The sequence below is a fragment of the Acomys russatus genome, chromosome 6, assembly GCF_903995435.1.
Source record: "Acomys russatus chromosome 6, mAcoRus1.1, whole genome shotgun sequence".
Taxonomy (NCBI): Eukaryota; Metazoa; Chordata; class Mammalia; order Rodentia; family Muridae; genus Acomys; species Acomys russatus.
This window is the reverse complement of record NC_067142.1, coordinates 19,452,235-19,466,482: the sequence shown is the minus strand read 5'-3', so window position 1 is coordinate 19,466,482 and position 14,248 is coordinate 19,452,235. Positions and strand designations below refer to the sequence as shown.

Below are 14,248 nucleotides of genomic sequence, written 5' to 3'. Positions count from 1 at the left end.
CTGAAAATAAAATTCACAGAATGAAGATCTTTGAATACAATGGGCCATGACTGAAAATAGTTTTAATTTGTTTGTTTTTAATGTTTTTGTATACTCTTTTTGAATTTTGCACAGTGTATTTTGATCAGGTTCACCTTCTGTCTCCCATCCCTTTCTAGACCTGCTCGTTTACTCCCACCTTGTATTTGTTGTGTTTTTGTTTTCTCCATCAAGACCAATTCGTGCTGCCCAAATATTCTTGGATGTGTAGTCTTGTAGTAGAGCATAGATTACTTATTGGGGCCTACCCTACTAGACAAAACCGACCCTTGCTCTCCTGGCAGCTAAAGTGGGATTTGGGTTAGCTGAGGTTTGCACAGCTTTGCATAAGCTGTCACAGCCACTTTGAGTTCATGTGTGTGACTATCCTGCTATGTTATTTTATACAAATAAGTGCTTTTACTTAATATTTTGGTGATAGAAAATAACACATGATTTTTACAGGTCTTGGGAAATTTATTACTGAGATTTTAGAACGCCATATAGAGTGATTCATTATATGTATATTTAAGTAACTTAATTCATTTTATTAACCTCCAGAATAATTCCCTATATCAAAAAAGTACACATTTAAGTAAAAGATCTTTGGGTAGTACTTGAATTTGCATATCGAAGACTTTGATTATTAACATTCTTAAAATCCTAAGGGTCTATGTTTCTGAATACAGTTATAACACTTGATCTGTGAAGATTAGCATCTTTTCTCTTAGCAGATCACCCGATTCTCTTTTATCACTATGATAGCTGACAATAGATAATAAAGCCTATCCTTTTGTTCTGGGGAAAGCACTCAGTGTATGGGAGCCATTGCTGCTCTTGGAGAAGACAAGTTTGTTTCTCCGAATTCATATCTGGCAGTCCCAGGGGATCTAATGCCCTCTTCTTGCCTCTGAGGGCACCTACACTTATGTGTACAGACACATACAAGAACACATAGAATAAATCTTTTAAAAATATCCTTTTGTTACCCACCACAAGATACAATAGTTTTCAGAATGTTTTTACAGAAAGGGACAGAAATTCACTGGCCATACTCTACATAAAAGAGTAGATTTTGTAGATGAGAAAATAGGCTTTTGTAAAAGAAAATGGGATGGAAATTAACTTCAAGATTCAATCAGTGATTCTTGAGCCACTGCTTAATCACCATGTTGTATTGTCTCTTTAAAAAAGTTTTGCCTAGGGCTGCAGAGATAATGGCTCAGTGGTTAAGAGCTCTGGCTGCTTTTCTAGAGGTTCTGAGTTCAATTCCCAGCAACCACATGGTGGCTTGCACACCATCTGTATTGGGATCTCATGCCCTCTTTCGGCATGCAGGTGTACAGGCAGATAGAGCACTCATAAACATAAAATAAATAAATCTTTACAATCATTAAAAAAAAATAGTTGGCGGGGGAGATAGCTCAGTGGATAAGAGCACTGTCTGTTCTTCTAGAGGAAACAGGTTTAATTCCCAGCACCCTGATGGCAATTCACAACTGTTTGTAACTTCTGTTCCAGTAAATTCCACCCCCTTACACAGACATACATGCAGTTAACAGACATTAGACTTTTGACACATAAATAAAAAATAGATACCTTTTTTAAACTTGTTTTTTATTTCCTTCTCTTTGTTTTATTAAATATCCCTTTTATTCTCTTATTCTTCATAGCCTCATCCTTCTTTTTTTGTCATATAGAGCAAATATACCCACTTTGAAGTTATTTCATAAATATTATCAAAATGAATCATTTATATTAAGAAAATTCTCTGAATATGATCTATTAAAATTTTTTAAAGATTTAACTTATATTCTATATAAAAGTAAAACTTTTCTTGTATTATTCAAATACTTTTTACAGATCTCCAAGTAAGCCTTTGGCACGGAAATTAATGGATTGGGAAGTACTCAGCAGAAATTCATTATCTGATGACAGATTAGAAACACAAAGCCTCCCATCCCGGTCTCCACCTGGAACTCCCAACCAGTAAGTGGCAAGCCAGAATCGTGCTTGCATTTTGCTACTTTCTAAGTTATTGGCTACATACTTTATCGCCTAAAGAGCACAGTATATATAAATTTAAGTCCTTTGAACAGACCCCCCCCCAAATAATTTTACTGTATTTTACTTTTTAAAAAATGTGTGTGCGTTTATGTTTATGTGTGAGAGCATGTGCATGCCACAGTGGGCAAATGGAAGTTAGAAGACAACTTAGGAGAGCCCGTTCTTTGTGGGATCCCCCGGATTGAAACCGGGTACTCAGGTTTGGTGGCAGATGCCTTTCCCTGATTAGCCACCTTGCCAGACCCAAACATGCTTTTTGTTACTTCAAACATTATTGCCTCTTTGCTTGCTGCTCATTGTAAAAGTGGCCTTAGAGAACAAGGGAGCCAAGATTGAAGAACAGCCTTTACTTTCCTCCGCACCTGACTTTCACAGGAGGGGTAATTCAGGATCTATAAAAACTCATAGAACTGTTGTTTATATAGTCCATTTCCATATAGATTTTCACCAGGATTTCCTTTTTCTTTTTTTTGGTTTTTCGAGACATGTTTTCTCTGTGTAACCTTGGCTGTCCTAGCTTTGTAGACCAGGCTGGCCTCGAACTCAAGAGATCTGCCTATCTCTGCCTCCCTGAGTGCTGGGATTAAAGGCCTATGCCACCACACCTGACTTCCACCAGGATTTCTTTCTTTCTTTCTTTCTTTAAAGATTTATTTATTGTTATGTATACAATGTTGTGCCTGCATGTACACCTGTAGGCCGTACGAGAGCATCAGATCACATTACAGATGGTTGTGAGCCACCATGTGATTGCTGGGACTTGAACTCAGGACCTCTGGAAGAGCAGCCAGTGCTCTTCACCTTGAAAATGCTTTGTGTGATTGTGATTCAGAGCTCTAGTACTTCCTGTTGCCTAGGAAAAGGTTTCAAACAGTGTCCCTATAAGCTCAGGTAGTGCTGGCCCAAGGCCACATGGTACAGCTCTAACCATGTGTGTATTGCAGTCTAGCACTTCTCACAAAGCTGCTGGGTTTTGGTATAGGTAATAAAAAGATAGGAAGACTTCCTCAGATATCCTGTAGCGGAGGGAGGGCAAGGTAGGAGAAGCAAGGCAAGGCGTGGGGAGGAGAGAACAGGGAGGGGATAGACGAAGGGAAGGAAGGACTATGAGAGGGATGATCTAAATAAAAATAGCTGTAATTTCTAGGGAAGAAATAATTTTAAGGATAACCTGAACGTTTATTGTTTTTTGTTTTTGAGACAGTACAACATGGTGATTAAGCAGTTGCTCTAGAGTCATTTTTAAATCTTGAAGTTAATTTCCATTCCGTTTTCTCTCTACAAAATCCTATTTGTAGATGGACACAGTGGCATATGCTTTTAATCATTGTTATAGTGTCCTACAGTCTTAATACAGTATTAAATGAAGTAACAAATGTAAAATATTTAGAACAAAAGCAGCACATAAAAAATGCTTAGGTATTAACTATTGCAATGATGATATTTATGTAACTATCAGGATAGTGGGATTATTCATTATCTATTTATAGGGATTCAAATTCTACAAATTAAAAATAATAAGAAAAACAATTGAGTCTTGAAAGCATTTCTGATCATTTATCCTAATCAGTGTCATAAATGTTGGATAAGGAATAAGTTCAATAATGGCTGAAACCTCGTAACACTAGGTAGAAATGGCTACACTAATAGAAATGGCTAAAGGCCGTATGGCAGGTTATAAACTAAAGTCATGTCTTGGCTTCCCATTACGTGTTCTTTTGTTTATGTCATCCAACTTATATTCCTGTTAGAGATTCTGCTTAGTCAACATGTTCTTTAAAACACACATAAACACACACCCACTTTCTCATGAAACCATATAATTAAAAAAAGGGGGGGGGAGAATCAAAGTATACTTTTGTTCAGCCTTTGTTTCTCTTCATTTAGTCGGAATCCAGCATTCACACAAGAGGGGACCCGGGTCCGGCCATCTTCAGTTGGTCATTTGGTAGACCATGTGGTTCACACATCTCCTAGTGATGATTTTGTGAATCAGCGATCTCCATCATCAACGCAAGCTAATAGCATAGTTTTGGAATCATCACCGTAAGACCCTTTTTCATTTTGCTTCTTAATTCTTTATTTTTAAATACCTTAAATTGTTCCACTTGAAATAACCTTGGAAATTAAAGTGCTTGATATAAAATGTTACTTAATATAATTATAGATACATATTTATAAATTTACCCATATGTCCTTGAGATGTCTATTGTCTCTCTTTACTCATCTGGTTACTCATTATTATTTAATTTTTAGTGTGGATTCTCAAATATTTGTTCAGGTAATATACCAGTGTAGTCAGGGAGTAGGAAAATGTAAGAGTCTTTATAATTTCTTTTAAAGCAAAGAAGCCATAAATGTGAACAGAATATGTTACAAAAAGTTTTAGAAGGCATGCTCACATATCTTCTTTTTTTCTTTTTCGTGTTTTGAGATAGAGTCTCTATGTAGTCCTGGCTACCCCTGAACTCACAGTGATCTATGTGTCTCTGCCTCCCAAGTATGTGCCCCCACTCCAAGTTGTCCACATTATTTCTTAAATTTGTTCCTACTATTATTTTGCATAGTGATTGATAAAGTCAGCTTCTTACTTCAGTGTTGATGCATACTCTACATATCCCCACATTAATAGGCAATATCTTAATTTATTAGCCTATATAGCTTATGTACATTTTGCATAATTGAAGGACAATACTTACACAGTAACATAAATGAGTAAGGAATACATTGTTGAAGAGAAAGGAGTATAAGATACAGCTCTATTTTTGTATTTTGTTTTGTTTGAGACAGGGTTTCTCTGTGTAGTCCTGGATGTCCTAGACTTACTTTATAGATGAGGCTGGCCTGGAACTCAGAGATTCATCTGCCTCTGCCAGCCGAGGTGCTGGGATTACAGGTATACACTGCCTCACCCGGCTCTGTTTTTGTATATTAATTGTATCCTTGAAAGTTTTTATGTATTTTCTAAACTGCTGGTTTAACTTACCCTGAGCACTAATTAGTGTTTTAGTTACTTTTGCTTAACTGTGACCAAATACTCGAGAGAACCACCTAAAGTGGGAAAAGATGTGTTTTAGTTCACAGTGTCATAGATTAGCTAGTGTCTTTGGCTATTGATTCTGGCAGCTCATAACTGTCTGTAACTCAAGTATCAGTTAACTCAGTGCCCTATTCTAGCATTAGGCATGCATTTGATGTGTGTGTGTATATAACAGAGAAAACACTTATACACATAAAAAATAAAATAATAAATATTGAAAGTACTAGGGCCGGGGGTGGTGGCGCACACCTTTAATCCCAGCACTCGGGAGGCAGAGGCAGGTGGATCGCTGTGAGGTCAAGGCCAGACTGGCCTACAAAGGGAGTCCAGGACAGCCAAGGCTACACAGAGAAACCCTGTCTCGAAAAACCAACAACAACAAAAAAAGAAAGTACTATTTTTAGGGAGACACCTTAAATATACCTTTAACCCCAGCACTTAGAAGACAGAAGCAGGCAGATCTTTCTCTCTCTCTCTCTGTTGAGTTCAAGGACTCTCTATAGAGTGAGTTTCAGGACACCCAAGGCTACACAGTGAAAATCTTTCTTAAAAGAAAAACAAAACAAACAAACAAAAAAACAATCATTTTTATCATGCTGGGAAAACTGGAAATTCACACATAAAAGACTGAAACTAGTTTTCTTGGTCTCACTCTGTGCAAAATCTACTCAAAATGCATTGAAGACCTTAATAGAAGACCTGAAGCTAATAGGGGAAACGGAATGCACTTCAAGACAGTGGAGTGGACAACAAGTTTTTGAATAGCACTCCAATAACTCAGGAAAACAGGACATCAAAAAATTGACAAATGGAATTGCATCAATCTAAGAGGTCCTCCACAGTAAGGGAAACAATTTTGAGAATGAAGAGACAGTCTACAGGATGGGAGGAGAATCTTTGCAGATATTCATTGAATGGATTAGTATATAGAACATATAAAGAACTTGAAAACCTTAACATCAAAGGAACAAATAATCCAGTAATGAGTGGGCAGATAAACTGACCAAATAGTCCTCAAAAAGAAGTACAGGCCTTTGGGTGCTGGTGAGATGGCTCAGTGGTTAAGAGCACTGGCCACTCTTCAAAAGGACCTGAGTTCAATCGCCAGTATGGCTACTCACAACTGTCTGTTACTTCTGTTCCTGGAGATTCAACACTCTCACACACACACAAACATGCAGGCAAAACCACAGTGGATAGAAAATAAATACATTATTTATTTTTAAAAAGTACTTCAGGCCCTTCAGTACTTTCATTCATGTGGTCTGTTTTCACTCTTAATCATCATCTAACCTAGCTGATAATCACATGAAAAAATGTTCAACAACATATTTAATCATTAGGGAACTGCAAACCAAAACTCCATTGAGATTCCTTTTCATCCCAGTCAGAATAGGTATCATAAGAAAACAACAAACAGTGGGCAAGGTAATGTACACCTTTAATCCCAGCACTCCTGAGGCAGAGGTAGGTGGATCTCTGAGTTTGAGGCCACCCTGGTTTACAGGCTGAGTTCCAGGACAACCGGCTACACAGAGAAACTTTGTCTCAAAAGTAAAAACCAACTAACCAACCAACAACAACAATGGCAACGATGTTGAAGGTTGCTTAAAGGAGCCCTCATATACTATCAATGGCTACAGAAGTCAGAATAGATGCTCCAAAGCATATGAAAATAAAACTAACACACGATCCCTCTTTAAAAATACTCGTGGGAGTCAAAGTCGTCATACACTAGCAATAACGACTCACCCTGGCTCGCTGGGAATATTCACGGCAGCTGGGTTATGGAGTCAGCCAAGACGCCAATAAGAAGAATGGATAAAGAAAATGTAGAATATAATTAAGGTGAAAAATTCAGCCATAGGAAATAATTAAATCATGTTGTTTGTAGGGATTTGGATAGAGCTAGAGATCATCATATTAAATAAACCAGACTCAGAGAAACAAGTTTTCTGTCATGTGTGATATCTAAATTTAAAAGGGGACTATTGAGAAACAGGGCCAAAGACAACAAGGGCATTAGGACAAAAGAGAATAGTGGAGAACAAACATGGTTTTTAAAATTCATAATATACATCATATACACAAAATATAACAATTTTTTGTTCAATTTTTTTGCGGTTAATATATGCTAATTTAATTTTTTTTAAAGAAGAAAAATATTCTGATCTACTGTCTTTCTCCTAAGATCATTTTCATGGGTGCCAGTATGGTTGACTAGATCTTGCTGAGAGTGAAAAAGATGAATTTGGTCCCAACTGTTCTTCTTCGACTGTTTGGTTGGTTGGTTTAGTTTATTGAGGCACGGTTTCTCTGTGTAGCCTTGGCTGTCCTGGACTTGCTTTGTAAGCAGGCTGGCCTTGAAATCACAGCAATCTGTCTACGTCTACCTCTTCAAGTGCAGGGATTACAGGTGTGCACCACTGCACCCCACTGAGGGTTATGCTTTTTAATATTTATAATTTTTTTCTCACCTTAATACCTGGCAGAATTCTGTGCAGTTGGTCTCTGCAATGATGATTTCAATATTCTAATCTCTGTCTCATGATTGCACTTATTAGCCTCATGAGCCATGGTAAAGGAGGACGATTATTTAAGCTCATTAGAGTATACCTACCACTAGGCTTTTTTTCTGTTCAACACCTAATTCTCAGCATTTTAATTTTCTTCTTGAGGTTATAAGTACATCATTCCCCCTTTCCCCTAAAAACCCTCCAAGCCCTTTTATATACCGCTTTTTGCTCTTTCAAATTCATGGCCTATATTTTCATTAATTGTTGTTACATACATACATACGAGTGTATTCATATATATTTCCAAATATAGCCTGCAGTGTCTGTTTCTGGTATCTATGTTTTCAGGACTGGGCTGATCGTTTGGGATAACTAATTGGTGTGCTCTTCCCTGGAAGACTATTTCTCCGACTCTTGACTTTCCTTAGTTATCTGTAGTTCTTTGTGTATATTTCAGGTCTTGTAAAGTTAAAAACAAAAAACAAAAAAACAAAAAACAAAAAAAATGGAGGTTCACGATGTGAAATTCACAACGAATCAATAAAAAGTTAAAAAAAAAAAAATTCAGGCCTTGTGAGCTTACTCCCATCCACTTTGGATGTCCTGTTGTCCTTGTTCACGTATAGGCAGCCATGTTGTTGAGACTTTATGGATGTGGCAAGGAGATACAGTCTCACAGCAAACTACCTGATCATCTCTGTCTCTTTCCACCCAATCTTCTGCAATGTTGAGCCTTAAATGCAGGAGTTATGTACATATATCCGTTAGGGGTGGTTCCACAACTCTGCATTTTGATTGGTTAAGTTTTCCCATGATAGTCTTCATCTGTTGGAAAGAATTCTTGGTGATGGGTGAGCCTACACTTATCTGTGTGTATGAAGACAAATGTTTAGAGTGTAGTTAGGGATTGTGCTAGTTTAGTAAATTAGGTTCTTCTCCAAGATCCATGAGTTCACTAGGCCTGGATGGTTGGCTAGGTTTCCAGTACCAGGCATAATTTCTCTATTGTTGAGTGGATCTTAAGTCCAAATAGAGAGCTATTGGTTACCACTAAGGTATGTGTGCCACTATGTTCTCTTAAGGATATCATGCCTTGCTGGTATTTGTGGTTCATAGACGGTATAGCTAGGTGGGAGTGTTGGTTGTCTTTCGTACCATGAAAGCTGATCCTCAGGGTAGATGTATTCTGGTCACTACCAGCTCGGGGGCCTCCGGGCCCGATGTCTGAAGTGTGTGACGTCTTCAGTGATGCAGGCTTACCTTCCACAGTTCTATTCCGACTTCTCTTTATCTACCACACTCTTTGGCTCCCCATGTTCTTAAGAAAAATGTTTTAGCAATGTATGTATATTATTATAGCAAATTAATAAATATCTTTATTAGGAATACTTTAACATGTTCTATAACTGATTATTGATTTCATTAAAAAACAGATTTTAAGGATTTTTTGTTGTTGTTGTTATTAAAAGGTTGCATTTCCATACAACAATCAAAGCCTCTCCATACTAGACATGCTTGGTATCTAGGTTGCATGACCTAATTTAGAATAAGGTGTTTCTGTCAGATGACTTCTAAAAATATTTACATCTCCCCCCTTTTCTTACCTAGATCACAAGAGACCCCTGAGGATGGGCAGCCTCCAGCTTTACCACCCAAACAGTCGAAGAAAAATAGTTGGAACCAAATTCATTTTTCTCACTCTCAGCAAGATCTAGTCAACCATACTAATGAAACTTTTGATGTGCCCTCTTCCCCGGAAAAGTCCACTGTAAGTAGCCTCACTGTGCTTTGAATTTTTGAAATCTTGAATGCATTTTAATTTATTTTGAACCAGAGCATGTTTTAATAGTAAATTATAATACTTTATCTTTTTCTTCTGATTATTTCATCATGATTTATACCATTATGAAGTTTTCTTTTCCTTCATTTGTAAAGTACACATTGCTTTTAGAGTTAATGTCTTAACAATTGGTGGTAATTTCAGTATATAAAATATACATATGCCTTAAGAATAAGTACCATTAATTCAGTAAATACTTACTTCATTATGTAATTTCTTAGTGCAGAGATATTTCCCAACCTTTTGGAATTGAGTACAGGTTCTAATAATGTATGTTCACTGTACACTTTACAGGATAATATATAACTTTTGCTTCTATAGAATATGCTTTTATACAATAAAATGAGTTTTTACAATCCTAATGGCTTATCAATTTTATTGCTTTCTCACGAGATTTAAATAATGGTGGTGGTGCACGCCTTTAATCCCAGCACTCAGGAGGCAGAGGCAGGTTGATCACTGTGACTTCGAGGCCATCCTGGTCTACAAAGCAAGTCTAGGACAGCTGAGGCCACACAGAGAAACCCTGTCTCAAAAAACCAAAATAAATACATCAATAAATACATAAATAAATAACCAACCAACCCACAAGTGAGGTTGTTAATTAATCTTTAAAAAAATGCACTGTGTTGCTAAAAAAGCAAGCACAGTCGCATGCAGATATGTTTCAGGAAATTTAAAGGGCCATTAGGAAATGAAATAAGCTGGGAAGGGGAAGTTCATAGGAAGCACCAGCATCTAGTGTCAAAAGCCGTTGATGATTACTGTACTCCCTGCCTTCTCGTTTATTCATACACAGTTTCTTCCATTACCAAAAGTTGAAACCACTCTTACTTTCTCATGTATACTGTTGCACTGCAATAGGGTTAATCAAAAGAGATCAGAATTTTTGCCAAAAATGTCAACAGGAGCACTAACTCTGTGGTGATGTTTATGTGTCTCTTCTTCCGTGCATTGATTCCCTTAAGGCTATTGAACTACTTAGATGGCAGTGGGCAGACAACTAACACATAGTACTTGTTATTCTGTAACTTACAGTCTAGTTTGTTTCTTTAAAAAAGTATCTAGTAAAGGCTAGAAGGTAGCTTAGTTGTTAAAATGCTGGCTGTGCAGGTGTTTAGAATGTATAGACGTGTAGATCCTTGTGGGGCTCATTGGCTAGCCAGCCTAGCCCTACGTGGTAAATTCCACATGCCAGTGAGGGGTGCTCTCAGAAAACAAAGTGGACAACAGCTGAGGAATACCTCCCCAGGTTGCCCTCCAGCCTCCACATTAGGCTCACACACCTACTAACATGTGCACCTGCACAGACAACTGTTCACGCACGTATACACATGAATATCTTTTTAAAGCACAACATAGGGAATTTAGCAATGGGAAAATATTTGTTGTCATTACATTAGTTATGGAATGGTGGGTGTGCAGCCTGACTAATTATATAGAGTTAGAGGGAAGGGAGATGGAAATTGCCCTTAGAGTGGAAGGAAGATTTAGAGAATGCATCTGCAAGTCATTAGGCAAAGAAACCATTTTCCTCAATTACAATTTGCTTAAAAGTCTCATTCTTTTCATACTGTAAATAATACAATTAGATAAATTATATACCTTATTTATAATCTGAAAATTATTTTTGCCTTTTTAGCCTAATGGTGGCATTCCACATGATAATCTTGTTCTAATCAAAATGAAACCTGATGAAAATGGAAGGTTTGGATTCAATGTAAAGGTAATCTTGAATTTATGTCATATTTAGTTTTTATGTTAAGATGCCCTTAGTTTGGTAGAATTAGACTTCTTTTTTTTTTTTTTTCCCCCGCCCCAGGGAGGATATGATCAGAAGATGCCTGTAATTGTGTCCCGAGTAGCACCAGGAACACCTGTAAGTTATCCAAAATTTTATCTAAATGTGGTTTTTAAGAATATGTACTTAGGGGCCAGGTACATGGTTACCTGCCTTCAATCTCAGCACTCAGGAGGCAGAAGCATGCATATCTCTGTGAGTTAAAGGCTAGCATGGTCTACAAAGATGGTTCCAGACCAGCCAGAGCTACAAACAAACAAACAACAAAAAACAAAAAGGAATATACTTTCTGAAATGTTTTTATGTGTATGAGTGTTTGTCTGTATGTATGTCTGTGCATCTTGTATGCTCAGAGGTCAGAATACAGTGTTGTATCCCCATGGAACTGGCGTTATGGATAGTTGTGAGCCACTACATGGGTCTTGAGAATCAAATTTGGGTCCTCTACAAGAACAGCAAATGTTCTTAACTGCTAAGCCATTGCTCCAACCCCATTTGTACTTAAAAATTTAGTTTTGCATGTATACGTGTTTTGCCTGCCTGTCCCTGTGTATATACCACATCCTTGCCTACTGCCCATGGAGACCAGAAGAGGGCACTAGATCTCTTGGAACTAGAGCAAGAGCAGCAAGTGCTCTTAAACACTGAGCCATTTCTTCCTCCCCAGAATATATACATATGTATCAGAATATTTATAGATAAATCTATTTATAGATAAATCTCATTGAGATGGATTGGCTGTTAAGAACACTGATTGCTCTTCTAGAGGACCCAGACTTAATTCCCAGAACCCACATGGTAGCTCGCAGCTACCTGTAGCTCCAGTTCCAGGGGATTCAATGTTCTCTGCAAATTTTTAGGCATTTTTGTGGGGCGTAAACTTACATGCGTTCAAAACACATACACATAAAATAAAAATAAATTATCTTTATTTGCTTAAAGGAAGAAAATTAATTGTTACTTTTCAACTTGTCATGTTAAATCTAAATGCTAAATATTCTATTGTAAGTTGGCAGAGAAGATAGATTTTCATTGAGTCTGTTTTAGACAGAAGCTATTAGTCTGACTGTGCTGTAGTGATAAAGAGTTCTGGTTGGAAAACAAACAAGCAAACAAACAAACAAAACCTCCTTATTCAGCAGCCGGGCGCACGCCTTTAATCCCAGCACTTGGGAGGCAGAGGCAGGAGGATCTCTGTGAGTTCAAGGCCAGCCTGGTCTACAAAGCGAGTCTAGGACAGCCAAGGCTACACAGTGAAACCCTGTCTCAAAAAACCAAACAAACAAAACCAACCAACCAAACAAAAAAACCAAAAAACAAAAACCCTCCTTATTCAACAAATGTAGATGAAGGTGGAGTATTATAAGATTTTTATTGCTGCTGTTTGCTTTTTTATTTTTCATTTACAGTAGTTCATTATTTGTCTGCTTTCTGGGGGTTTTGGGGGGCAGGGGGAGGGGATGTGGAGCATCGATACAGGGTTTCTCTCTGTAGCCTTGGCTGAACTAAAACTTGCTCTGTAGACCAACTTTGAACTCATAGATTGCTTGCCTCTGCCTCCCAAGTGCTGGGGTTAAAGGTTTGGCTATCATTGCCTGGGTTACCTACTTTCTGTTTTAAAATTAATTTAAATGGGAATGATATGGGAAAATTTTTTAATTCTAATATGCACATGCTGAAACCTTGAGTATGTAACAATGAGTCCCCTGTTACTCATTATTAAGCTTCCACAGTAATGAATTTTCCATTCATCACTGAGTTATTCTTATTGATGTGCTATCTGGAAACATGCTAAAATATTAGCAGTTTCTCCTGAATAAATAGAATTACTGGTATTTTTCACTTTCTTTTTTCTTCCTAGTTAATTATCTGAATCACCTCTGAATGTGCTTTGCTCTTTTGAGCTATATCTGTTGCTTGTGTCTTACATCCTTCTGCTGTACATAGCACTATTTATAAAAATGTTAGTTGAGGGGGCTGGAGAGATAGATGGCTCATAGGTTAAGAAGAGCACTAACTGCACTTCCAGAGGTTCTGAGTTCAATTCTTGGCAACCATATGGTGGCTCACAACCATCTATAATACAATGTGATACCCTCTTCTGGCATGTAGGTGTACATGCAAATAGAATGCTCATATACATAAAATAAATAAATAAATCTTTTTTTTTTTAATGTTGTTGAATCCAGGTGTGATGGTGCATGCCTGCAATCCCAGCCTTCTGGGAGGCAGTGGCAGGTGGATATATCTGTGAGTTCAAGGACAGCCAAGGCTACGCAGAGAAATCTGTCTTGAAAAACCAAAACCAAACAAATGTTGGTCAGATTTATTTCATTAATTTAGATAGCACCACAGTCTTCCATGTTGGGACCTTTTTTTTTTTTTTTTTTTTTTTTTAAAAAGGGCAATTTGAAGCCGGGCGTGGTGGCACACGCTCTTAATCCCAGCACTTGGGAGGCAGAGACAGATCACTGTGAGCTTGAAGCTAGCTTGGTCTACAAAATGAATCCAGGACAGCCAAGGCTACACAGAGAGACCCTGTCTCGGGGAGAAAAAAAAAAGCCATTTGAGGAAACAGTTGTTTTTGTTTATTTTGTTGGTTTTCTGAGACAGGATTTCTCTGTTTAGCCCTGGTTGTCCTGGAACTTACTCTTGAGTAGACTAAGCTGGCCTCTGACTCAGAGATCTGTCTGCCTCTTCCTCATGAATGCTGGGATTAAAGGCATATGTTTTTATCATACCTGGTATTTTAATGTCAGGTTTTTTGTGTTGGGTACTCAGAATGGATAATTCACATTAAAATCATCATTTTTTAAATGTATGGAAATCTTGTAATCAATGTCTGATTCTCTTAGAAAGTTCACCTAATATGCAGGTGTCTTAACTTTTCATATCAGAAAGAAATGCAAAAAAAAATTATATCTGACAAAAGGCAAGTTAAATATGATAAAGTTTCCATCAGTGAT

General features: G+C 37.5%; 1 protein-coding gene across 2 annotated transcripts in view; it reads left to right on the top strand.

Moving 5' to 3' along the window:
* Positions 1-14,248, top strand: part of Ptpn4 (protein tyrosine phosphatase non-receptor type 4) — a 149,824-nt gene that overhangs the window by 106,520 nt on the left and 29,056 nt on the right. For both annotated transcript variants that reach the window (XM_051147265.1, XM_051147264.1), the window contains exons 14-18: positions 1,882-2,007; positions 3,973-4,131; positions 9,250-9,409; positions 11,124-11,207; positions 11,304-11,360. In XM_051147265.1, the coding sequence (XP_051003222.1) occupies positions 1,882-2,007; positions 3,973-4,131; positions 9,250-9,409; positions 11,124-11,207; positions 11,304-11,360 (586 nt within the window). The remainder of the gene's footprint in view (positions 1-1,881; positions 2,008-3,972; positions 4,132-9,249; positions 9,410-11,123; positions 11,208-11,303; positions 11,361-14,248) is intronic.